Source organism: Ranitomeya imitator, chromosome 7 (assembly GCF_032444005.1).
Source record: "Ranitomeya imitator isolate aRanImi1 chromosome 7, aRanImi1.pri, whole genome shotgun sequence".
NCBI classification, from domain to species: Eukaryota; Metazoa; Chordata; class Amphibia; order Anura; family Dendrobatidae; genus Ranitomeya; species Ranitomeya imitator.
This window is the reverse complement of record NC_091288.1, coordinates 206,972,287-206,998,959: the sequence shown is the minus strand read 5'-3', so window position 1 is coordinate 206,998,959 and position 26,673 is coordinate 206,972,287. Positions and strand designations below refer to the sequence as shown.

Below are 26,673 nucleotides of genomic sequence, written 5' to 3'. Positions count from 1 at the left end.
AAAACAGGTTGCCAACATTCCCTCCCCTTTGTGTTTCCTGTGCTATTGGTACCCCCCTCCCAGATTGAGCCCCCCCTTGATACAGTTGCCACCGTCCCATACAGGTGTACGCTTGGCTGCGAGAGAGCCTGTGAGGTACCGGGTATAGGGTTAGGTACACTGCGTGAGAGTGCTGTTGTAGTGGAAGCATTGGGAGGAGAGGCCGTTGCTTGGAGCATCTCGTGTGGGTGTGCGGCTAAATTGGTAGTGGAAGTGACAGTAGAAAGGGTCGGTGCCGGGGACGATCCAGGTGGGAGGATAACTGGATTCACGACAGGAGAGATAGGGGAAAGGGTCGGTGCCCCATTGGAAACCACTGAGACAGGAAACATGGGTACAGCCTGTTCACTTCCCGAAGGAATATAGTATTGGCCATTAGTAGTCATTACTGGGTAACAAGGGTTTGGTGATGTGGTGTGTAGCCTTAGACTAAGATGTTCACCACCAGGAGCATCACTTTTGCTAACCACAGAATGACTGCTACTAGAACTAGTACCTTTGTCATCCAAAAAATGGCCGCCACCAGCACTAACAAATTTGCCATTCACAAAATGGCCGCCATCAGCACTAACACATTTGCCATTCACAAAATGGCCGCCGTCAGCACTAACACATTTGCCATCCATAAAATGGCCGCCGTCAGCACTAACACATTTGCCATCCATAAAATGGCCGCCGTCAGCACTAACACATTTGCCATTCACAAAATGGCCGCCGTCAGCACTAACACATTTGCCATTCACAAAATGGCCGCCGTCAGCACTAACAAATTTGCCATCCATAAAATGGCCGCCGTCAGCACTAACACATTTGCCATTCACAAAATGGCCGCCGTCAGCACTAACAAATTTGCCATCCAGAAAATGGCCGCCGTCAGCACTAACACATTTGCCATCCATAAAATGGCCGCCGTCAGCACTAACAAATTTGCCATTCATAAAATGGCCGCCGTCAGGGTTAGCACATGGCTCTGGGCCACCATTATAAGGTGGTGGCCCCTCACAGGATATATTTTTATAATACACATAACTCAAAACTCTGCCCTTTTTATTCCTTTCCTCTTCTACCCAATTTTCTCTATACAGACTTTCAGAGACTCTCTCCCATGCCCTAGCAGTAGACAACAATCCATTATCTTCTAGGATACCTTTTCTTTCTTTCAAGACAATCTTCCACTCCAGGGGCTGTAACCTCCCCCCTTCTGGCATTCCACACAACTTCATAAGCTTTTTACATTGTTTAACATGACTCTTCCCTTCACGAGTCGCTACTAATGTACACGGGTCTATCTTGCCATCTGAATTTGGCTTAGTGCCAATACGGCAGAACTGCATTAATTTCTCCATCTTTCTATAGATATCTATATCTCTATCAAGATAACAAACACCAAACAAACAATAAGACGGGGGAGATGACTCAAACCTGAGATTCTAACGGGAACTGAGTCTGCAGTACTCAGTTCCTACTCCCTCTTGTCACGTGGTCCCTGTTTGACTTCCGTGTTCCGTAGTTTACAAACCAATTATTCCCTACTTAGTCAAATTGCTCCCCAACTTACCAGTCCCCGTGCAGAGTCAACTCACTCGATGCCACGGGGCAAAAAAAACTATAAATTTATTTATTTGGCTCGAACTGAGTCATCTCACTCCAAGTTGTAATGAGCCGCTACACAATTTATTAGGCACCGAAACTGAGTCATCTCACTCCAAGTTGTACCGGGCCCCCCTAGGCCGAGTCAATCACTCAAGGTCCTAGTCTCTCTTATACAGAACTGAAAATCTTATCACAGGCGACAACCATGTACTTACTGTACCACAGACAAAAATAGTTTTTTTTTTTTTTTTCCCTCTCTCTTTTCTTTTCTAAAAACCTGCTTTTCCTGTTTTAACTACCAGTCATCTCCCCTCCTCACAACACATAACAGGCAGTAGGCAACTAAAACATGTGACGGTTCTTGCAATTAAATGACCAGCAGCGGAGAGACCCTTCTGCCGTCTTACAGATACCAAGAAAACCGGACACGGTCAGGCAATCTGCACAGGATACCCCGAAGGACACAAGGTAAAGACTACAGATTATAAAAATCAGCAGACTTACCGTGTTCTGATAAGGAGGTGATCAGTCTCCACGTTCGGGGTATTCAGCGCGTTCTGCCGTTCCAGTCGCCGGTCCTCAGGGTTCAGGGCTCTTCCTCTGCTGGCCCCACGTTGGGCGCCAAATTGTTAGGTTGAACAATATATATGTATATATGTTCACTCGTTGCCTACTCCTGGCCTAATGTATATTGATCAGGTGCACCAAAGAAATAAACAAATGACACACACAGTCAGATGTAAACTCTCCTTGATCAATCTATGGCTCAGCTCCAAGGGCTTTATTCAGGCAAATCACAAGGTTATATACCCCCTGTAAGGGGGGCTCGGTTAGCTCTAGAATGGGAGTGATCGGATGCATTCCATTGGTTAGTGGGTTGGGCAATGAGCAAGTCCATGGGTGGATCCATGAGGTCATCAGGGTGGGTTGGTCCATGAGGTCATCAAGGTGGGTGTCACTGTGGGTGGATCCATGAGGTCATCAAGGTGGGCGTCATCTTGGATACCAGCCAGGCAGCCGCATGGTATGCTGAGACAGGAAATGGCAGCCATCTTTAGGGTCTCACTTTTAAATCTAAGAAAGCTTGTAAGGTTAAACAATACACATTATGGGTCGCTTCTCTCAACCTCTTATGTCTTGAGGTTAATTAAGTATTTGATCTTATAGCTCTCCTCAACAGATCCATGACAGTCAGTGCCGATCACTTATGACTGATGAGCACAAGATCATTGCCACTGAGAGGCCACTTTGCTTCACTTACCATTTTGAACCTATGTTGTCCAGTGTATACATGTGTGTGTGTGTGTATATATATATATATATATATACACAGTGATGGGTGGGAAGTTGCATGGACAGTTGTCCAATTTTGACATTTAAAGGGACACTGTCACCTGAATTTGGAGGGAACAATCTTCAGCCATGGAGGTGGGGTTTTGGGGTTTTTGATTCACCCTTTCCTTACCCGCTGGCTGCATGCTGGCTGCAATATTGGATTGAAGTTCATTCTCTGTCCTCCGCAGTACATGCCTGGACATGGCAATCTTGCCTTGCGCAGGTGTGTACTATGGAGGACAGAGAATGAACTTCAATCCAATATTGCAGCCAGCATGCAGCCAGCGGGTAAGGAAAGGGTGAATCAAAAACCCCAAAACCCCGCCTCCATGGCTGAAGATTGTTCCCTCCAAATTCAGGTGACAGTGTCCCTTTAAAGGGATGAGTCATTGTCCCATAAATAGTATTTCTCTGTCGCCCATGACAGCACCACGGAGAGAGGGGATCCGCCCACCAAGGACAGGAAACCTACAGATAAAAAGGGCGGTACCACTCTCCCGCATCAGTTTGTTTCCTGTCCTTGATGGGAGACCTACAGACTTACCAGAAGGAAGATCGTCGTGGGATTCCGGGGCCAATCAGTCCGACTCAGGCAGCTGGGGTCCCTCTGCCTCGGCTGGTGTGGTGACCCGAAGCACCACCGCTGGGGCTAGTAGGCCTTTAGGGTGTGTGGGGAAGGTGACATGGAGTTCGCGGTCACCTCCCCAGGTAAGATGCAGCAGCGGCAACATCCAGGGGGGTCCCTCTGTGGTTGCGGGAGGAGCGGCGCGGCTCTCCCTTTGGAAGCGTCAGCCTGCACACTGCATAGCCGTCCGGCGTGCAGGGAACCGCGCGTTAGGGCAGGCTGCAAAGAGACCGGGAGCTCCAGTGGGCAGCGGGTCATGTGCGGCACCATCTTGAGCAAACTGCGCGAGCTGGTGGAAAGAGCGATAATGGCACACTCCGCGGGCGCCGGCAGACAGCGTTCCTGCGCAGGTGCCGGAAGAGGCGCTTCTGTGCAGGCGCATAATTGGATCAAGCGGCGGGAATCGCCGCCACATAAAAAGAGGCTGCTTCAGTAATCAGTTGTTAAAGGGCGAGCCGCAGCACAGGCCGCAGCGCAAACCGCAGCACTAGCCACACACACAAAAAAAAAAAAGAGATTCTGCAGCAGCGATAAACATACAGGGGGGTCCCTCTGTGGTTACGGGGAGAGTGGCGCTCTCCCTCCTGAAGCGTAAGCCTGCAATCTGCAAAAGCCGGGGCTCCAGGTGTGCAGCGAAAAAAAAAAAAAAAAAAAAAGCCGCATGCTGCCTCTCCCAGAATCTTCTCCAGTGGAGGTCAAGGCTCACTCAACGAGAGCAGTGGCAGCTTCTTGGGCGGAGAAGGCCGGAGCTTCGATTGACCAGATATGTAGAGCTGCTATTTGGTCATCACCTTCCACATTCTATAGGCACTATAGATTGGACCTTATCTCCTCTTCGGACCTTACTTTCGGTAAAGGGTTCTGGAAGCGGTGGTCCCTCCCTGAATGTACTATCTATGCAAATCTCTCCGTGGTGCTGTCATGGGCGATCAGAGAAAAATATAGTTCTTACCGATAACGGTATTTCTCTGAGCCCATGACGGCACCCGTACATTCCCTCCCTTCACTCATGGGTGTGCACGTTAATATAGTGCCATAGTTTATTTATGACAGGTCACGCGGTATCTCAATTAAGTTAAGTAATATTGAAACTAATAAGCTGTTCCATAGTCTCCCATCGTTCTCTAGTAAACAACTGATGCGGGAGAGTGGTACCGCCCTTTTTATCTGTAGGTTTCCTGTCCTTGGTGGGCGGATCCCCTCTCTCCGTGGTGCTGTCATGGGCTCAGAGAAATACCGTTATCGGTAAGAACTATATTTTTTTCCCACATAGAGCTGCATACATAGAAATTAGCTCTGTAAATTAAGCCCTTTAACAGGAACCTAAACTCTCATTTGGTGGTGAATTTCTAATGCAAAAAAATATAGTGTTACAGGAATTAATAAGTTTGCTCCATCTTATTTCTAACTGGGGATAAAGGACCTGAAGTGGTAGGATCATACTCCTATTTCCTGCTATGGCTCACCTGGTGATGTGGGCTAGCCTAAGCCATAGGTATGGATGAACAGATAGGACTGGAGACAGTGGTGCAGTGAGATGCAGCAGAGCTCCGTAAGCCAAATGGTACTTACAAGTAGAACTGTGGAGCTGAAAATGCTGGATGGGGCACACAAAAACAGCAGAGCTGAGTGTGTAGACAGTAGCTAGGAACAGGAAGGAAAAGTATGAATTAAGGCGCCTTGATACAGCACAGCCGAGTGTGCAGAGAGCATCTTAAAACAGCAGAGCTGAGAAGACGGCACCTTGACATAGCAGAGTCGAGTGTGCGGACAGCATCTTGGAACAGTAAAGCCAAGTTTGAAGACAGATCAAATGATGCAGCAGAGCTGAGTGTGCAGACAGTACCTTGATATATCAAAGCCACGTGTCCAGACAGGCCCCATAGTACAGCTAAGCCGAGTGTGCAGGTAGCACCTTGATTCAGCAGATTTGTCTATCCAGAGAGGTGCCTTGGCACATCAGAGCCAAGTGTGCAGACAGCACCTTGCAACAGCAGAGCTGAGTGTGCAGACAGCACCTTGCAACAGCAGAGCTGAGTGTGCAGACAGCACCTTGCAACAGCAGAGCTGAGTGTGCAGACAGCACCTTGCAACAGCAGAGCTGAGTGTGCAGACAGCACCTTGCAACAGCAGAGCTGAGTGTGCAGACAGCACCTTGCAACAGCAGAGCTGAGTGTGCAGACAGCACCTTGCAACAGCAGAGCTGAGTGTGCAGACAGCACCTTGCAACAGCAGAGCTGAGTGTGCAGACAGCACCTTGCAACAGCAGAGCTGAGTGTGCAGACAGCACCTTGCAACAGCAGAGCTGAGTGTGCAGACAGCACCTTGCAACAGCAGAGCTGAGTGTGCAGACTGCACCTTGCAACAGCAGAGCTGAGTGTGCAGACTGCACCTTGCAACAGCAGAGCTGAGTGTGCAGACAGCACCTTGCAACAGCAGAGCTGAGTGTGCAGACAGAACCTAGCAACAGCAGAGCTGAGTGTGCAGACAGAACCTAGCAACAGCAGAGCTGAGTGTGCAGACAGAACCTTGGAACAGCAGAAGCGAGGGTGGAACAGCAGAGTCGAGTATCTGGAAAGGTACCTTGGTACACCAGAGCCTAGTGTGCAGACATCTCCTTGGAACAGCAGAAAGTGAAGACAGGCGCCTCGATACAGCAGAGCCACGTTTGTGGATAGTTTCTTGGAATAGCAGTGCGGAGTATGCAGACTGATACCTTGATATTGCAGAGCTGGGTATTCAGGCAGCAGCTTTGAACAGCAGAGTCGAGCGTGCATTATGGCGGAGATGAGTTAGTGGATCCATAGCAGAGCATTGCGAAGTAACAGCAGTGTTTTATCAGTGGCTGAAGATGGTGGTAGCATACGCTGCATGGTTGGAGCACGGTGGCTCAGTGGTTAGTATTGCAGCCTTGCAGCCCTGGGGTCCTGAGTCCAAAGCCCACCAAGGACAACATCTGCAAGGAGTTTGTATGTTCTCTCTGTGTTTGCGTGGGTTTGGGGACAGTGCCGATAATGTCTGTAAAGCGCTGTGGAATTAATGGCGCTATATAAATGAGTAAAATAAATATAATACGCCAAACTATCTGAATACTTAGGCATGACGCGCTAGAACAAAGGGGGTTTGCTACCAGTTAAAGAGGCAGCGTGGCCCGGCGCTGGAGCAAGGACAGGTAAGTAACATCACCTCCTCTGTGGACGGGATGAGTTGCGATCCATGGACAGACCCTTTAAATCGATGAGCCCAGTGCTGCTGTAGTGTTACCTTCTGAGCCATCACGCTTCTGTGATTGACTCCTAGCAGCGCCAGAGATAAGTGTTATTTGTATATCCTCAGAACTACCGTATATTGTTTGGTGACACATTTGAAGGAGATAATCTCGCGGTTCTCACTGATTGACAGAGCTTTTTACTTGTTAAATATCCTCCGCATGCAGGAATAGGGGCGGCAGAGCGGTAACACGCCTGAGTCGTCCCACTGATGGTGCCGGCTCCTCTCGCTTCCTGACACATGGAGCTCTGAGTTCTCAGAATCTGCATCTTAAAGACTATGGACACATTTAACATGGCGACATAATATTTCTACATCTTAGTGGTGACCCTGAGTTAAACATAAAGTTGCACCAAGTTTCAGGCAGCCCCTTTCCTTCCAGACCCCTTGATATGCAGTTTTCCAATTGACCATAGTATCTGACTTTTGTCACGTGGGGTGGTACTATGTGCTTTCCTCCTTATCTTCACTCCTACATAGATACAGTGCGGCCTGTGTAATCTGCCCTCCCTGATGCCTCTGATGCTTTTCTTCTCTCTACATTCTCTGATCTGCCTAACACTGAAGGAAGGGAGAGAAAAGTAGAGCGAGCCATCAGTAGCCAGATGGAGTGTCAGAAGCAGCAGTACAGTCAGTTATGTTCAGACGCTTCACAGGCTTTTCCTTTGCTCATTTAGGCCGACAAATTCTGATTTTGAGGAGTGTGTGTCATTTCCCCCATCCCTTCAGAGTCTTATATAGGTGCTGGCCTCTCTCTGTACACAGATGAAAAGCATGTGTGACTCTCCTTCACTCCCTGCACTGTCTTGTGTGTGCTTTCCTCCTAATCAACACTCGTAGATACAGGGCATTCTGAATGATCTTCCCTCCCTGAAGACCTACAAGCTTTTCTTCCCTCTGCACATTCTGTTCTGCCTAACACTGAAGGGAGGGAGAGTGGAGAGAGACCTCAGCAGCCAGAAGGAGTTATCAGAAGCAGCGGCGCAGCCAGTTATGTACAGGGTCTGCACAGGCTTCTCCTTCTTTACTCATTTAGGTTGACACAGATACCGAAGAGTGTGCAATTCCTCCTGCAGAGTATGATGCAGATGCTGTCCTCTTAAACACACCATCTGTGAGACTCTCCCCTCCCTCCTTGCACTGTCTTGTGTGAGCCTTTCTACTTGTCTACACTCATAGATACCGTACAGACTGTGTGATCTGCCCTCCATGAAGACTATGATGCTTTTCTTCCTCCCGTAGAAAGGCTATAAGTGCTTTCCTTTCTCTGTACATAAATACAGAGCCTTTCCTATTTAGACTGTCTTGTGTGTGCTTTCTTCCCTATCTACAGTTGTTGACGCAGTATATATTGTATGATCTGCCTTCCCTGAAGCCTTGTTTGCTTTCCTCCTGTGCCTAAAACAGAACAAAAAGTGAAAGTAGAGAGACCGTTGTGATCTACGTCAGGAGCAGCAGCACAGCCAGTTATGTGCAGGAGCTGCACAGACTTTACAACAAATCAATAACTAGGACCGCAGAGAACATTTGCGTTTAGGGAGCAAATGAATAGTAAAAAAAACAAAAAACATCTAAGCAAAGTATTAATTCAAGACTATTGGATGCTTAAGTCTAGGTCGCTCCGCTCACCATGTCGGATTCCCTTTACATGCTTTAATTCCTTAGACCAAAGGGAACAGAATCTCCTACTCACTTTATTTTGACCTTCAGAAAGGCGGCCGTCTTGTGAGTCTCCTCCGAGAATCGCTCGCTCTGTTTCTCCGCTCGCTGCTGAGCTGTAACGGAGCCATCGCTCGTCTCCGAACCCGCGAACGCGCTGCTCCTCATGTACAAAACCAAATCCTGCAAGCGCAATGTTTGCCGCAGTGACCTGAAAATCTTTATCCTAATGGTTGTCATACATTGAATTCCTGCTGAGAAAAGAAGTGCTGCCGTGTAAAGCATGGAGGAGAGAAAGTCCAGCAGTCTAAGCCTCTGATGAAAAATCGCAGTCTGTTTTGAGACCGTAAATTTCGGAAGTATAAAACTGGTCTCAAGTTGTGCTGTTCCTCCTGTTATTCCTCCTGGAAATGTATTTATTGGCAACCGAGTGTTACCAATCCCTTGGTCAAAAGGATTTTCTCTACAAAATCTGACATTGACACATATAGTTGGTCTGTGTCAGACGGTGTAAGGACAAGCTGTATTGACTGCTTATACTTTTCCATGAAGAACAACAGAAGATCAGCAGAACGTAGAGATATAATGGAAGCTCCAGAATTTGTTTTTTTGACATTGACAAGTCTAGTTGGGCTGTGTCAGACAGTGCAAAGACAAGCTTTATTGACAAGGGGAATAGAAACACTCAAGTGTTTTAATTTATTGTACAGTGCTCAAAAAAAATAAAGGGAACACTTAGACAACAGAATATAACTCCAAGTAAATCAAACTTCTGTGAAATCAAACTGTCCGCTTAGGAAGCAACACTGATTGACAATCAATTTCACATGCTGTTGTGAGAATGGAATAAACAACAGACGGAAATTATTGGCAATTATCAAGACACCCTCCATAAAGGAGTGGTTCTGCAGGTGGGGACCACAGACCACATCTCAGTACCAATGCTTTCTGGCTGATGTTTTGGTCACTTTTGAATGTTGGTTTTCTTTCACACTCGTGGTAGCATGAGACGGACTCTACAACCCACACAAGTGGCTCAGGTAGTGCAGCTCATCCAGGATGGCACATCAATGCAAGCTGTGGCAAGAAGGTTTGCTGTGTCTGTCAGCGTAGTGTCCAGAGGCTGGAGGAGCTACCAGGAGACATGCCAGTACACCAGAAGAAGTGGAGGGGACCGTAGGAGGGCAACAACCCAGCAGCAGGACCGCTACCTCCGCCTTTGTGCAAGGAGGAACAGGAGGAGCACTGCCAGAGCTCTGCAAAATGACCTCCAGCAGGCCACAAATGTGCATGTGTCTGCACAAACGGTTAGAAACCGACTCCATGAGGATGGGCTGAGTGCCCGACGTCCACAGATGGGGGTTGTGCTCACAGCCCAACACCGTGCAGGACGCTTGGCATTTGTCACAGAACACCAGGATTGGCAAAATCGCCACTGGCGCCCTGTGCTCTTCACAGATGAAAGCAGGTTCACACTGAGCACATGTGACAGACGTGACAGAGTCTGGAGACGCCGTGGAGAGCAATCTGCTGCCTGCAACATCCTTCAGCATGACCGGTTTGGCAGTGGGTCAGTAATGGTGTGGGGTGGCATTTCTTTGGAGGGCCACACAGCCCTCCATGTGCCAGAGGTAGCCTGACTGTCATTAGGTACCGAGATGAGATCCTCAGACCCCTTGTGAGACCATATGCTGGTGCGGTTGGCCCTGGGTTCCTCCTAATGCAGGACAATGCCAGACCTCATGTGGCTGGAGTGTGTCAGCAGTTCCTACAAGGTGAAGGCATTGAGGCTATGGACTGGCCGCGCGTTCTCCAGACCTGAATCCGATTGAGCACATCTGGGACATCATGTCTCGCTCCATCCACCAACGTCACGTTGCACCACAGACTGTCCAGGAGTTGGCGGATGCTTTAGTCCAGGTCTGGGAGGAGATCCCTCAGGAGACCATCCACCGCCTCATCAGGAGCATGCCCAGGTGTTGTAGGGAGGTCATACAGGCACGTGGAGGCCACACACACTACTGAGCATCATTTCCTTGTCATGAAGCATTTCCACTGAAGTTGGATCAGCCTGTAATTTGATTTTCCACTTTAATTTTGAGCATCATTCCAACTCCAGACCTCCGTGGGATATTCATTTTGATTTACATTGATTAATTATGTTTTATGGTTCTGAACACATCCCACTATGCAATGAATAAAAATTTGCAACTGGAATATTTAATTCAGTGATATCTAGGATGTGGGATTTTAGTGTTCCCTTTATTTTTTTGAGCAGTGTATATTTCCAAGAGGAATAACAGAGGATCAACACAACATAGACTTGTAGTAAATGCTACAGAGAATTGTCTTTGACTCTTGACAACTCAAATTGGACTGTGTCAGAGTGTATAATTGACTAAGGGAATAGGAATAGCCGATAGTTTATTTATTTCCAGGAGGAATAACAGAAGAATAGAGCAACTTAGAGTTGTAGTAGATACTTCATAATTGTTTTGACACGGACAACGCTAGTTGGGCTGTGTCCGAGTGTGTAAAGACAAGCTGTATTGACTAAGGGAATAGGAATACCCGATTGTGAATTTCTACATTTCCAGGAGGAATAACAGAGGAATAGAACAATGTAGACTTGTAGTAGATGCCCCAGAATAGTTTTTGACACCGATAGGTTTAGTTGGACTGTGTCAGAGGAGGCTAAGGACGAGATCTAGTAATGTAGTATCATCTATTTGTTATAAATTTCCAGGAGGTACAACAGAGGAACAGCACAACATAAATTTATAGATGCTCCATTTTTTTTTTTTTTATGAAAAATAAAATATAAGTGATTTCTGACCACAGATGATATACTGGGCGATGATCTAAAGCCAGAAGATGTTACGGAAGAACCCCATAATGGCGTATGACAAGCAGTCATTCTGGGAGTTGTAGTTCCACAATAGCTGGAGGACGTCAGGTGGTGCAGCACTGACATAAATGGGGCCAATGTGGACACCGGAGGCGGCTCGTCGTACGCAGTCACTTCTTTCTCTTTGGTGACTCACAGCCATAATTGGTTCTAATGAGTCAAGACTTCTCAGCGTCTTCCTTGAAGACATCGATAAATCGACAACTTTTCTTTTCTGCATCACATTGTGCCAAATACTAGAACGTGTTCACGCCGTCATACCCCGGGCTCTGTGCGTATGTGAAGGGCTGTGGCCGAAAACTGCTGGAAAATTCCCCCCCCCCCCCAATATCTCCTTAAAGGGGTGCAAACTTATTACAATAGTCCTAGAATTGTGGCATCACTTTATGAATGATGGGGGTCTTATCTCAATTCTAAAAATTAAGGGGACACTGTGCTGTAACCCCCTCGTTTTCAGGGATGAGTTCTCATATCCTGGGGATCAGCAATCACTTTATACGATGAGAAATCCCTTTAAATTTGTTCTTGTTCTTTCCCTTTAAAAAAAAATAGATAATTCTTAAAATTCTGCATTGTGATGTTCTTCTGTTATTCCTATTAATTTAGTGTGTCCCTTACAGATGCCTTCGTTGCTGAAGGCTGTGGTAACGCTCAGGTTTTTTTTTTTATTATTTATTAAAAATATCTATTTAATTTATTACAATATATTGTGTTCATTTGCAGGAGGAATAACAGGGGAACGTAAAAAAAAAAACGCCAATAGTTATAAGAAAAAAAAAAAAATCAATTTAGAATCGTTATTACTAATACGGATGTAAAGAAAGTTAATCTTAGTTGACATCCCCTTTAAGGGCCCTAAAAAGTTAGATTTAGTGGGAGTTGGTGCATCTGAAAACCCAGAATCATATTCTAAATAGGATGTGGATGATGAGAGTTGTAGTTTTGCAAAAGCGTCAAGGTTGGGGACCATTGCACCGGACTAGCAAAGCGCAAGACGGGAAGAGTTGTCATAGGGATTTCTGATCAGAGTCGGCGCTCAGCGGCCGCAGTTTATTTCCTTACAGATGGTTATTTCTAATGATCCTTGACTAAAACGTAATAATGCGGCGGAGTTTGCTGAGGCAGGTCCCAGAAGGACGGCGGACGAGGCGCCGGCTCTGATATGATTCATTTGCATGCGGTAAAAAAATATGAGGCTTCTCCCAACGAGGGCGGCGGTGAAATTAGCTTTTTTTTTTTTTCCTGTGGTTTACACTTAAATGTCAAGAGACGGGGGGTGTTTAATTTGTGGTTAACCACTGATGGTACCAGACGCTCCGAGATCACACAAGTCGCACTTTTTAATACATCTTTATAGACGGCAGTTTTACTGAGCTCCAAATCCTCTGCATAAAATGTGAACTACCTGCTACCACCACTAGAGGGAGCTCACTGCATACTGGTTTATTATTGAGTTGTATGGGTATAGAGTATGCAGTGAGCTCCCTCTAGTGGTGGCTGCAGGTATTCAGTATGTTTGCTGTTGTGGAGGGCTAGGAAAGGGTTTAAAAATAGTTTTCTCACCAGTCACTTGTAGTTCCCCCTCTGCAGCGCCTCTTCAGGGAAAATCAAGTATTACACAGTGTCCATTCAAATCAATTGTCTGTCTCGCTAATGCAGGACAAGAGATTAACTGGAGTATAAGATGGTATGCATGTAGGCGCATGTTCACACTGGTCACTACGATATCCTACAGTGACGTGCTTGTTGTTCTAGGTGATGCTGGTGGGAGATTCAGGAGTGGGGAAGACTTGCCTGCTCGTTAGATTTAAGGATGGAGCGTTCCTGGCTGGCAGCTTCATCTCCACTGTTGGGATTGACTTTCGGGTAAGTGCTTGTTTGCTTTTGATTGTTGATTACTTCTTGCAAAAAAAAAAATGGAGAAGGGGAAGGAAAAAAGGAGAACTTGCACATTTCTGGGTTTCATCAGTCACCACTAGAGGGAGCTCACTGCATATTGTTAGTTATTGAGCTCAATGTATAAACAGTATGCAGTGGGCTCCCCCTAGTGGTGGCTGCAGGCAGATGAATGTTAGCATTTGGCTCTGTTTCTGTAGGATCTACCCTACCCTTTCACCATCTTAAAGTAACTGGATTATTGTTGTTGCGTCCCTTAAGTTTTCACATTCATTTGAATCCGCTTTTTTTTTTTTTTAAATGGGGCCTTCTGGATGACAATTTTAGATTATCTATGGGCAGATGTCCATTTCTCATGATTTTATTGACGTTTGAGTTTCCGTCAGACATCCACTAGAGGGAGCTCAGGAGCTGACTGAATACTAAATATAATAAAACAATGTACAGGGAGCTCCCTCTAGTGGTGGCTGCCAGCAACCAGAATTTTATCGATTTCTGTTTCTCATGATTTTATTGGCGAGTGAGTTTCCTGTAGACATCTTGGAGGGGCCCTTTAAATGGGTCATCAGGGACTGAACCATTGATCCCCACTGAGGTATCAGTGGGGGTCTGACATCCCACCCATCAACATATATCCTCTTCGGCAGCAGCCAGGTGTCAGTGATGTATGGGGTGCAACACAGCAGTGACCACTTCTGAGTCCTTCTGTTAATGCACCCATTCAGATTTGAGCTGATTGGGGGGGAGTTTCAAGTGTCGGACCCCCGCTGTTCCCATATTGGTGATCATTAATTGTTCAGTTTTGGACATTCCCTTTAATTACTTGGTAAAAGTGAATCTTCAGTTGTCTCCTGTTCTCTGGGCAGAAACATGGCCTCTGTGAGCTGCTGCAAGCTCTGTGAACGACATTTTGTGAATAGTACGATTGTCCATGAGATATCAGGATATGTTTTCTAGTTGTTTTTTTTTTCTTTTTTTTACCAGAATTAATTTGTGACATATCTCTACAAATCATGTTCTCATTTACTGATACAGAGCTCCAAATACCCTGCATGGATGTAGAGCTACATTAAAAGCATCTGACTTCCTTCAGCCACCACTAGAGGGAGCTCACTGAAAACATGTAAATGGTTGAGTACAGCCAAAGCTCTGGGTGAGCTCCCTCTGGTGGTGACTTTTATAATTTCCCTTTTTTAGCTTTTCTGTATTACTAGCACTCAGTTTCCCAATTTTACCAAATATGACACGAATCCCTTCTCCGTGGTGTCACTTATTCATCACGTGCCTGCTCTCATACGTGACTTGGGGTTGTGCCTGCAAGGGTTAATCTATCTCCCCACTCTCAGTCCAGCATTCAACCTCTGTCCTATGCCATAATGGGAGCATAAATCACACACCGACCCAGGCTACACACCCGCTCATACACACTGCCACCACTCACCGAATACACGGGCGATGAGTCCCGGAACTAATAATACTAATAATGTCTATCACTCATAAGGCTCACACACCTTAGGCTATGGATTCTTTTAGAACATTCAAGGTTCAACTGTTAAAGTTTTATACTTTAATAACAAAAGGTTCAATGCTTCCAATAAGAAAAAGGTATAAAAATATGATAATAAAAAGACTTACAACTTATGCAAAACAGTATAAAATAAAGAAGAGAAATTATCTAACTGGTAGTTGCTTCTGCTCCCTGGGTGTAGGACAAATGTAGATTGGATCACACCAGCTTCTCAGGCTGCCCCCATCATGTAAACACAGTTCTCTGTCTGCAGCCTAAATTTATAACTTTGGTCTGGAGGTCAGGTTTCTAGACCGGCCCCTCAGGTTAATATCATAATTGCTGGCTTTCTGATTGGCCACGGCCGCGCTACTAATGAATATATTATTTTTCTCTTGAGACACTTGTGAAAAGGTTCTCAGGAATAGATAACCTCAGGCCGCAATTAACATCTCCCCTCCAAGACCTAGGAGGTGCCAAATGTTCCCTTTCTTCTTGGCCCTAGCTAGACCTCCTGGTGAGATATGGAGACACAATTTCTACTAGTCCCAAGGAAGTACCTATTAACACCTAGGTGCAACTTGCCTTCAGGACAGATGTTACATTATCACTAGTCCCACATAAAACCCTAGACATATGTCACTACACACATATAGATATATATACACATATTTCACCACAAAAATAATAATAAAGAATACCAGTTTAGCAGATGTAATGTATTAAAAAAATGTCTTAGGGATGTTTAGTGAACCCCTGATGTAAACCTGTGTTGTGTCTGTGCTGATGACGGACACCATGAATTTATATAGTCTCGGTACGATAATGAAGTGGTCGGGGTGAGTTCCCAGTGACTTGCACTGCCGGCTCAGAGCTGTACAACCCAACAAGCCAGTCCTGCTGATGAAACGCTTTCTGCTAAGTCATACAGGGAGCTCCATGCTTTGTGTTTACATGTACGCCCGAGGCGACGCTTTATCAGCCGCGGATGACATATGATCAGCAGCTGCGCTGATAAATAAAATATTCCGTCTGTCAGGAGAAATGGCATCAAGTGTCAGAATCAGTGCCGGCAGAATCGGCGCCGGCAGACTATTCCTCCATAATCTGCACCGTCTGTTACTGGGGCCGTGGTCTTCCTGGCTGGGGAAGATGTCTTCTCTGTCAGGATATTGGTCTCCTTCGCTGGTGTAGTGGCCTCCTTTGGGGCAGCAGTCTTCTAGGCTGGGGAAATGGACTTCTCTTTTGGGGCAGTGTTCTCTTCAGGTTGGCCATTGATCTTTTCTGTTGGAGCAGTGTCTTCTCTTATGGGGCACTGCTCTTCTCTTTTGAGGTTTTCTCCTTGGTTAGAGTTTTCTTTGGTTTGGTCAGCGGTCTGCTTGGCTGTACCAGTGGACTTCTCAGCTTGGGCACTGGTCACCCCTGCTGGGGCAGTGATCTTTTCTATTAGAGCAATGGTCTCCTCTGTTGGGAGCAGTGGTCTCCTCAACATGACCATTGGACTACACAGCTTTGGCAGGGGTCTTCCATCCTGGACAGTAGTCTAATTGCCTGGGAAAGTGTTTTTTTTTTTTAACTTGGTCATCTAGTAAAGTACCGTAGTCTCCTCAGCTGGGGCAGTGTTCTCCTCAGCTCAGACAGTGATCTTCTTGGCTGATTCACTGAGCTCTTGATCGGGAGAATGGTCTTTTCACCTGGGGCTGTGGTATCCTTGGATGGGGCTGTTGTCTACTTGGCTGGCACTTTTGTCTCCTTGGTTTGGGCTGTTATCTCCTTGGTTGGTTGGTCGGGGCTATTGCCTCCTTGGTTGGGGCTGTGGTCTCCTTGCCTGGGACTGTTGTCTCCTTACCTGGGACTGTTGTCTCCTTGCCTGGGACTGTTGTCTCCGTGCCTGGGACTGTTGTCTTCTTGCTTGGGACTGTTGTCTTCTTGCTTGGGACTGTTGTCTCCTTGCCTGGGGCTGTTGCCTCTTTGGATGAGGCTGTTATCTCCTTGGTCAGTTGGTTAGGGCTGTTGTCTCCTTGAATGGGACTGTTGTCTCTTTGGTTTGTGCTGTTATCTCTTTGGTCGGTTGATTGAAGCTGTTGTCTCCTTGCCTGCGGCTGTTGCCTCCTTGGTTGGGGCTGTTATCTCCTTGGTCGTTTGATTGGGGATGGTGCCTCCTTGCCTGGGGCTGATGTCTCCTTGCCTGGGACTGTTGTCTCCTTGGTTGGGACTATTGCCTCCTTACCTGGAACTGTTGCCTCCTTGGTTGGGGCTGTTGTTTCCTTGGTTGGGGCTGATGTCTCCTTGCCTGGGACTGTTGTCTCCTTGGTCGGTTGGTCGGGGCTGTTGCCTCCTTGCCTGGAACTGTTGCCTCCTTGGTTGGGGCTGTTGTCTCCTTGCCTGGGACTGTTGTCTCCTTGGTCGGTTGGTCGGGGCTGTTGCCTCCTTGGTTGGGACTATTGCCTCCTTGCCTGGAACTGTTGCCTCCTTGGTTGGGGCTGTTGCCTCCTTGGTTGGGGCTGTTGTCTCCTTGCCTGGGGCTGATGTCTCCTTGGTTGGAGCTGCTGTCTGCCACCCTGGTGGTCACTTTTGTGGGAATTTTCTGTAGTTGCTCTTTACTACACAATCACGGAGATGTAAATGGAAAGTAATTTAGTAATTTATTATTATTATTATTTATTATTATAGCGCCATTTATTCCATGGCGCTTTACATGTGAGGAGGGGTATACATAATAAACAAGTACAATAATCTTGAACAATACAAGTCATAACTGGTACAGGAGGAGAGAGGACCCTGCCCGCGAGGGCTCACAATCTACAAGGGATGGGTGAGGATACAGGAGGAGAGAGGACCCTGCCCGCGAGGGCTCACAATCTACAAGGGATGGGTGAGGATACAGGAGGAGAGAGGACCCTGCCCGCGAGGGCTCACAATCTACAAGGGATGGGTGAGGATACAGTAGGTGAGGGTAGAGCTGGCCGTGCAGCGGTTTGGTCGATCGGTGGTTACTGCAGGTTGTAGGCTTGTCTGAAGAGGTGGGTCTTCAGGTTCTTTTTGAAGGTTTCGATGGTAGGCGAGAGTCTGATATGTTGTGGTAGAGAATTCCAGAGTAGGGGCGATGCACGAGAGAAATCTTGTATGCGATTGTGGGAAGAGGAGATAAGAGGGGAGTAGAGAAGGAGATCTTGTGAGGATCGGAGGTTGCGGGTAGGTAAGTACCGGGAGACGAGGTCACAGATGTATGGAGGAGACCGGTTGTGGATGGCTTTGTATGTCATGGTTAATTTCTACTTATTATCTGCTAGGTAATTAGAGTCCGGGCGCCAGGGGTATGGTGACCATTACAGAGAAGGGCCACTAATTCCTCTGATGGTTAAAGAGCCTGATCACGTCCTAATATCCAATATTACTAATAACCTGTGATCGTTGTATATAATGAGGTAATCAATCACTCATCTGCATTAATAAAGGTGCGCCGGCCATCATCAATATAAAATTAATCTTGTCAGGTGCAACTAGAAGCTCGAGGGTCCTCGGGTCCTCCATAAATGATGGCTGTACTACTGGCAGACATACACATCAGTATAAACACACATACTACACCGTATCTTTCGGAGTATAAGATTTACTCCAGATTTTTATATTAGAAAGTTGTAAAAACATATTTGCAACTAAAACCTCCCTTTCATTGTAAAGACTTCAATGGGTTAATATAACTAGTTTTTATGTAGTAGAGTAGAATATGGCGGTAATAGATGTATTGTTAGTGTTCCTCTACAGCACATGTATTATACACATATAGTCTTACAGCACACACATTATACACACTCTGCAGCGCACACAGACACAGCACTGCTTCATACACAGTACATTCACACACAGCTGCTATATGCACACATAGCTCTGCTACATTCACGACTGTGCTACACACACATAACTCTACTACATACACACACAATTCTGCTACATACACACAGCTCTCTTACTCACACACACACAAAAGGCTCCCCAACATTTACAAACTGCTCTGCTACATACACACAGTTCTGCTATATACACACAGTTCTGCTATATACGTGTGTGTGTATATGCACAAGTACTTCGTACTAAACTAGAATATCATCAAAGAGTTAATTTATTTCAGTTCTTCAAAACAAAAAGTGAAACCCATATATAATATAGTCATTACACACAGAGTGATCTATTCAAAGTGTTTATTTCTGTTAATGTTGATGATTATGGCTTACAGCTAATAAAAACCCCAAAGTCATTATCTCAGTAAATTAGAATACTTTATAACACCAGCTTGAAAAATGATTTTAAAATCCGAAATGTCCTACTGAAATGTATGTTCAGTAAATGCACTCAATACTTGGTCGGGCTCCTTTTGCATCAATTACTGCATCAATGCGGCGTGGCATGGAGGAGATCAGCCTGTGGCACTGCTGAGGGGCTATGGAAGCCCAGGTTGCTTTGATAGCAGCCTTCAGCTCCTCTGCATTGTTTGGTCTGGTGTCTCTCATCTTCCTCCATAGATTCTCTATGGGATTAAGGTCAGGCGAGTTTGCTGCCAATCAAGCCCAGTGATACTGTTGTGTGTAAACCAGGTATTGGTACTTTTGGCAGTGTGGACAGGGGCCAAGTCCTGCTGGAGAATGAAAATGCGCATGTGTATATGTATATATAATGTATATGTACAGGATAATGACACTGACACTCGGGGTACAGGATAATGACACTGACAGTCGGGGTACAGGATAATGACACTGACACTCGGGGTACAGGATAATGACACTGACACTCGGGGTACAGGATAATGACGCTGACACTCAGGGTACAGGATAATGACGCTGACACTCGGGGTACAGGATAACGACGCTGACACTCAGGGTAGAGGATAATGACACTGATACTCAGGGTGCAGGATGATGACACTGACACTCAGGGTGCAGGATGATGACGCTGACACTCGGGGTACAGGATAATGACACTGATACTCAGGGTGCAGGATGATGACACTGACACTCGGGGTGCAGGATGATGACGCTGACACTCGGGGTACAGGATAATGACGCTGACACTCGGGGTACAGGATAATGACGCTGACACTTGGGGTACAGGATAATGACGCTGACACTCGGGGTACAGGATAATGACGCTGACACTCGGGGTACAGGATAATGACGCTGACACTCGGGGTGCAGGATAATGACGCTGACACTCGGGGTACAGGACAATGACGCTGACACTCAAGGTGCAGGATAATGACGCTGACACTCAAGGTGCAGGATGATGACGCTGACACTCAAGGTGCAGGATGATGACGCTGATACTTGGGGTACAGGATAATGACGCTGACACTTGGGGTACAGGATAATGACGCTGACACTCAGGGTACAGGATAATGACGCTGACACTCGGGGTGCAGGATAATGACGCTGACACTCGGGGTGCAGGATAATGACGCTGACACTCGGGGTGCAGGATAATGACACTGACACTCGGGGTACAGGATCATGACACTGACACTCGGGGTACAGGATAATGACACTGACACTCGGGGTACAGGATAATGACGCTGACACTCAAGGTGCAGGATGATGACGCTGATACTTGTGTTATGTTTTAGCTCCTGGGAATTTGGTCCTGTACCTGTACTCTGCCCTTACATAGGACTGCATATTCACCATATAGCACCGATGATGGTGGATTCTTTCTTGTCTCTTTCGCTGGAGGTCATTGGTCTAAATAATTGTATTTCTTGTAAACCTTCAGCGTTCGGCTGGGCAGATATTCAATATTTTCTCATCACACCGAGTTCTTGCTGCTCACAATCTGCTTTCTAGACAGCAGAGGTCAATGGTGACTTTGGGTGAAATGTATAAAGTCTCGGACTCCTAAACAACTGGATATCTGTATCTGAATCTTCTCATCCTTGCTGCCAGTGTGTGTGCTCGGGGGGCTTTTACCCCCATGAATCCCCACCTTTTTGTGCAAGCGACAGGTCATGTCGGTGTGACTGTACATGGTTCAACAGCACAATCAAGAGCGACATGTATGACCTGTCTGCAGGGATGTGCACGAGCACTGGGGTGACCGATGGCAAGAGTGGGGGTGTCATAGTCCCGTCAATGAGTAGAACAGTACTGAGCATGTGCGACCATTGCTGCCCTCACTGTAGGAGCGGTGGTCGCACATGCTCACTACCAACATTCTCACATGTGACTTTGGGTCCTAGGTTCTTGGGTTCTGTCGGGGTCTCAGCAGCCGGACTCCGAGTAATCATACATTTATCATCTGTCCTGTATATAGATGATACATTTTGTAAATGGACAACCCCATTAATGGAAATTCCTAGAAAATCCCTTGAAGTGATTAACATTCACCATGGTTAATAAATGTAAGATCCAACATACTGTATATTTAGCATTTATCATGTTTTCATCCCTTTTATACTTTTCATACTGTATTAAAAATGTTTCTTGTTACTAACCGGAAACCGTCAGCAAGTTGCTCTCCGTTCCTTGAGCTGGACTCCTGCAGTGAAACCGTTCGGGATCTGTGTGACTCTTTAATACTCAACTTATAGACATGTGACTACCGGAGATAGTGGGCACAGAGGCTCAGTCACTGTCCTCACAGACCGGTCTCTACATACTGATCCTCTGTTCCCTGCAGTGCAGCCAATAGAAGAAAGCCTTGTGACCTGCTTGTCAGGAAAGTAGCTGAATCTCTGCATATGTATCTGCAGGAGAAGTAAGACATGTCTATATTGTCATCTGCCAGAAGGGCAGGGGGACTGATTTTGTTCAGCTGCCAGAGAGGAAGGGGACTGATTTTGTTCAGCTGCCAGAGGGGAAAGTGGACTGATTTTGTTCAGCTCCCAAAGGAGGAAGGGTGCTGATTCTGTTCAGCAACCAGAGGGGGAATGGGACTGATCCTGTTCAGCTGCTAGAGGAGGAAGGATAATCCTTCTTTTTAGAATTTGCCTTATCAACACCAAGGGCACTATGGAGTATTTTTTGCGTGCTAGAAACAATAAAACTACAGCCTTTGTGTATTTTGGGTTTGTCAATGATTGAGAAACTTGCATTTCATTAGATCAATGAATCTAGTTAGTATTGTAGCAACTGTCAGGCCAGATGTGTGAGTGAATAGTAAGCCCCCCTTGGTCTCTGATTCCCAGCCCATTGCTTTGCCAGGCAGATCCGTCCTACATTGTGGATTCTTTCAGACAAGAGACGTTTTTCTGCACCATGGACAGCTCCACCGAGACCCTTCCTCTCCTTCATCATTACCAGCTTCAGATTAGGTTTTTATACACATCATTTGTATCAATTAACAGTGTAATTACTTCTCAGTCCTGCATGTGTCAGAGGAGGATGTGCTGCGGGATCAGAGGCGCTGCTCCAAGTGCGGAGCTCAGATGGGAGATTATTTCTTCTTTCTTTCTCGGGTTTCAAGACTTGAATTGTACAAATCAATGGAGAAGGATGACGATCAAACTTCGGCTGTGTTCACACTGCGCTTGTGCACACACCCAGCGGATCCATAGGGCACCGCTGACCCAATGCATGCCAACAGCTTGTCCAACAGACCATTATACATTGGTATTTTCACTTCTTTTTTGTGTGTGGTATTAGATGAAGGCTACAGGGAAAAAATAAGGAGCTGTCCCTGCAAAGCAAGCTGGAGCAGAGGCAATCCAGTGCGGGCAGAGACCGAGCAAGTGCAACAGAGTGCATAAGTAAGGAGGAGCAGAGATAAAGGGAATGCATGTGCACGAGAGGTCGGTACTAATGCACATGGGGACTGCCGTGATAATGGAGTGCAGAGGTAACGGGACATGTGTTATAGGATGTAGAGAGAGTGCAGAGGTAACGGGACATCTGTTACAGGATGTAGAGAGAGTGCAGAGGTAACGGGACATGTGTTATAGGATAGAGAGAGTGCAGAGGTAACGGGACATGTGTTATAGGATAGAGAGAGAGTGCAGAGGTAACGGGACATCTGTTACAGGATGTAGAGAGAGTGCAGAGGTAACGGGACATCTGTTACAGGATGTAGAGAGAGTGCAGAGGTAACGGGACATCTGTTACAGGATGTAGAGAGAGTGCAGAGGTAACGGGACATCTGTTACAGGATGTAGAGAGAGTGCAGAGGTAACGGGACATCTGTTACAGGATGTAGAGAGAGTGCAGAGGTAACGGGACATCTGTTACAGGATGTAGAGAGAGTGCAGAGGTAACGGGACATCTGTTACAGGATGTAGAGAGAGTGCAGAGGTAACGGGACATCTGTTACAGGATGTAGAGAGAGTGCAGAGGTAACGGGACATCTGTTACAGGATGTAGAGAGAGTGCAGAGGTAACGGGACATCTGTTACAGGATAGAGAGAGTGCAGAGGTAACGGGACATCTGTTACAGGATGTAGAGAGAGTGCAGAGGTAACGGGACATCTGTTACAGGATGTAGAGAGAGTGCAGAGGTAACGGGACATCTGTTATAGGATGTAGAGAGAGTGCAGAGGTAACGGGACATGTGTTATAGGATAGAGAGTGCAGAGGTAACGGGACATCTGTTACAGGATGTAGAGAGAGTGCAGAGGTAACGGGACATCTGTTACAGGATGTAGAGAGAGTGCAGAGGTAACGGGACATCTGTTACAGGATGTAGAGAGAGTGCAGAGGTAACGGGACATCTGTTACAGGATGTAGAGAGAGTGCAGAGGTAACGGGACATGTGTTATAGGATGTAGAGAGAGTGCAGAGGTAACGGGACATCTGTTACAGGATGTAGAGAGAGTGCAGAGGTAACGGGACATCTGTTACAGGATGTAGAGAGAGTGCAGAGGTAACGGGACATCTGTTATAGGATGTAGAGAGAGTGCAGAGGTAACGGGACATCTGTTACAGGATGTAGAGAGAGTGCAGAGGTAACGGGACATCTGTTACAGGATGTAGAGAGAGTGCAGAGGTAACGGGACATGTGTTACAGGATGTAGAGAGAGTGCAGAGGTAATGGGACATCTGTTACAGGATGTAGAGAGAGTGCAGAGGTAACGGGACATGTGTTATAGGATAGAGAGTGCAGAGGTAACGGGGCATCTGTTATAGGATGTAGAGAGAGTGCAGAGGTAACGGGACATGTGTTATAGGATAGAGAGAGAGTGCAGAGGTAACGGGACATCTGTTACAGGATGTAGAGAGAGTGCAGAGGTAACGGGACATCTGTTACAGGATGTAGAGAGAGTGCAGAGGTAACGGGACATCTGTTACAGGATGTAGAGAGAGTGCAGAGGTAACGGGACATCTGTTACAGGATGTAGAGAGAGTGCAGAGGTAACGGGACATCTGTTACAGGATGTAGAGAGAGTGCAGAGGTAACGGGACATCTGTTATAGGATGTAGAGAGAGTGCAGAGGTAACGGGACATCTGTTACAGGATGAAGAGAGAGTGCAGAGGTAACGGGACATCTGTTACAGGATGTAGAGAGAGTGCAGAGGTAACGGGACACCTGTTAAAAGATGTAGAGAGAGTGCAGAGGTAACGGGACATCTGTTACAGGATGTGGATAGAGTGCAGAGGTAACGGGACATCTGTTATAGGATGTGGAGAGAGTGCGGAGGTAACGGGACATCTGTTATAGGATGTAGAGAGAGTGCAGAGGTAACGGGACATCTGTTACAGGATGTAGAGAGAGAGTGCAGAGGTAACGGGACATCTGTTACAGGATGAAGAGAGAGTGCAGAGGTAACGGGACATCTGTTACAGGATGTAGAGAGAGTGCAGAGGTAACGGGACACCTGTTATAGGATGTAGAGAGAGTGCAGAGGTAACGGGACATCTGTTACAGGATGTGGAGAGAGTGCAGAGGTAACGGGACATCTGTTACAGGATGTGGAGAGAGTGCGGAGGTAACGGGACATCTGTTATAGGATGTGGAGAGAGTGCGGAGGTAACGGGACATCTGTTATAGGATGTAGAGAGAGTGCAGAGGTAACGGGACATCTGTTACAGGATGTAGAGAGAGAGTGCGGAGGTAACGGGACACCTGTTACAGGATGTGGAGAGAGTGCAGAGGTAACGGGACATCTGTTATAGGATGTGGAGAGAGTGCGGAGGTAACGGGACATCTGTTATAGGATGTAGAGAGAGTGCAGAGGTAACGGGACATCTGTTACAGGATGTAGAGAGAGAGTGCAGAGGTAACGGGACATCTGTTACAGGATGAAGAGAGAGTGCAGAGGTAACGGGACATCTGTTACAGGATGTAGAGAGAGTGCAGAGGTAACGGGACACCTGTTATAGGATGTAGAGAGAGTGCAGAGGTAACGGGACATCTGTTACAGGATGTGGAGAGAGTGCAGAGGTAACGGGACATCTGTTACAGGATGTGGAGAGAGTGCGGAGGTAACGGGACATCTGTTATAGGATGTGGAGAGAGTGCGGAGGTAACGGGACATCTGTTATAGGATGTAGAGAGAGTGCAGAGGTAACGGGACATCTGTTACAGGATGTAGAGAGAGAGTGCGGAGGTAACGGGACACCTGTTACAGGATGTGGAGAGAGTGCAGAGGTAACGGGACATCTGTTACAGGATGTAGAGAGAGTGCAGAGGTAACGGGACATCTGTTACAGGATGTGGAGAGAGTGCAGAGGTAACGGGACATGTGTTACAGGATGTAGAGAGAGTGCAGAGGTAACGGGACATCTGTTACAGGATGTAGAGAGAGAGTGCAGAGGTAACGGGACATGTGTTACAGGATGTAGAGAGAGTGCAGAGGTAACGGGACATCTGTTACAGGATGTGGAGAGAGTGCGGAGGTAACGGGACATCTGTTACAGGATGTAGAGAGAGTGCGGAGGTAACGGGACATCTGTTACAGGATGTAGAGAGAGTGCAGAGGTAACGGGACATCTGTTACCGGATGTAGAGAGAGTGCAGATGTAACGGGACATCTGTTACAGGATGTAGAGAGAGTGCAGAGGTAACGGGACATCTGTTACCGGATGTAGAGAGAGTGCAGATGTAACGGGACATCTGTTACAGGATGTAGAGAGAGTGCAGAGGTAACGGGACATCTGTTACAGGATGTAGAGAGAGTGCAGAGGTAACGGGACATCTGTTACCGGATGTAGAGAGAGTGCAGATGTAACGGGACATCTGTTACAGGATGTAGAGAGAGTGCAGAGGTAACGGGACATCTGTTATAGAGTGCTGTCATACAGAATGTAGGAGTAATGGGGTGCTGTCATACAGAATGTAGGAGTAATGGGGTGCTGTCATACAGAATGTAGGAGTAATAGGGTGCTGTCATACAGAATGTAGGAGTAATGGGGTGCTGTCATGCAGAGTGTGGCAGTAATAGGGTGCTGTCATGCAGAGTGTGGCAGTAATAGGGTGCTGTCATGCAGAGTGTGGCAGTAATAGGGTGCTGTCATGCAGAGTGTGGCAGTAATAGGGTGCTGTCATGCAGAGTGTGGCGGCAGTAATCGGGTGCTGTCATGCAGAGTGTGGCAGTAATAGGGTGCTGTCATGCAGAGTGTGGCAGTAATAGGGTGCTGTCATGCAGAGTGTGGCAGTAATAGGGTGCTGTCATACAGAATGTAGGAGTAATAGGGTGCTGTCATGCAGAGTGTGGCAGTAATAGGGTGCTGTCATGCAGAGTGTGGCAGTAATAGGGTGCTGTCATGCAGAGTGTGGCAGTAATAGGGTGCTGTCATGCAGAGTGTGGCAGTAATAGGGTGCTGTCATGCAGAGTGTGGCAGTAATAGGGTGCTGTCATGCAGAGTGTGGCAGTAATAGGGTGCTGTCATGCAGAGTGTGGCAGTAATAGGGTGCTGTCATGC

At 46.8% G+C, this 26,673-nt stretch overlaps 1 protein-coding gene across 6 annotated transcripts in view; it reads left to right on the top strand.

The window, feature by feature from the left end:
* RAB26 (RAB26, member RAS oncogene family) overlaps positions 1-26,673 on the top strand; it is a 200,279-nt gene that overhangs the window by 31,410 nt on the left and 142,196 nt on the right. For 5 of the 6 annotated variants that reach the window (XM_069734588.1, XM_069734586.1, XM_069734585.1 and 2 more), the window contains one exon: positions 13,185-13,295. The exons of the other annotated variant lie outside the window; for it this stretch is intronic. In XM_069734588.1, the coding sequence (XP_069590689.1) occupies positions 13,188-13,295 (108 nt within the window). In that variant the 5' untranslated portion in view covers positions 13,185-13,187. The remainder of the gene's footprint in view (positions 1-13,184; positions 13,296-26,673) is intronic. 6 annotated transcript variants of the gene reach the window in all.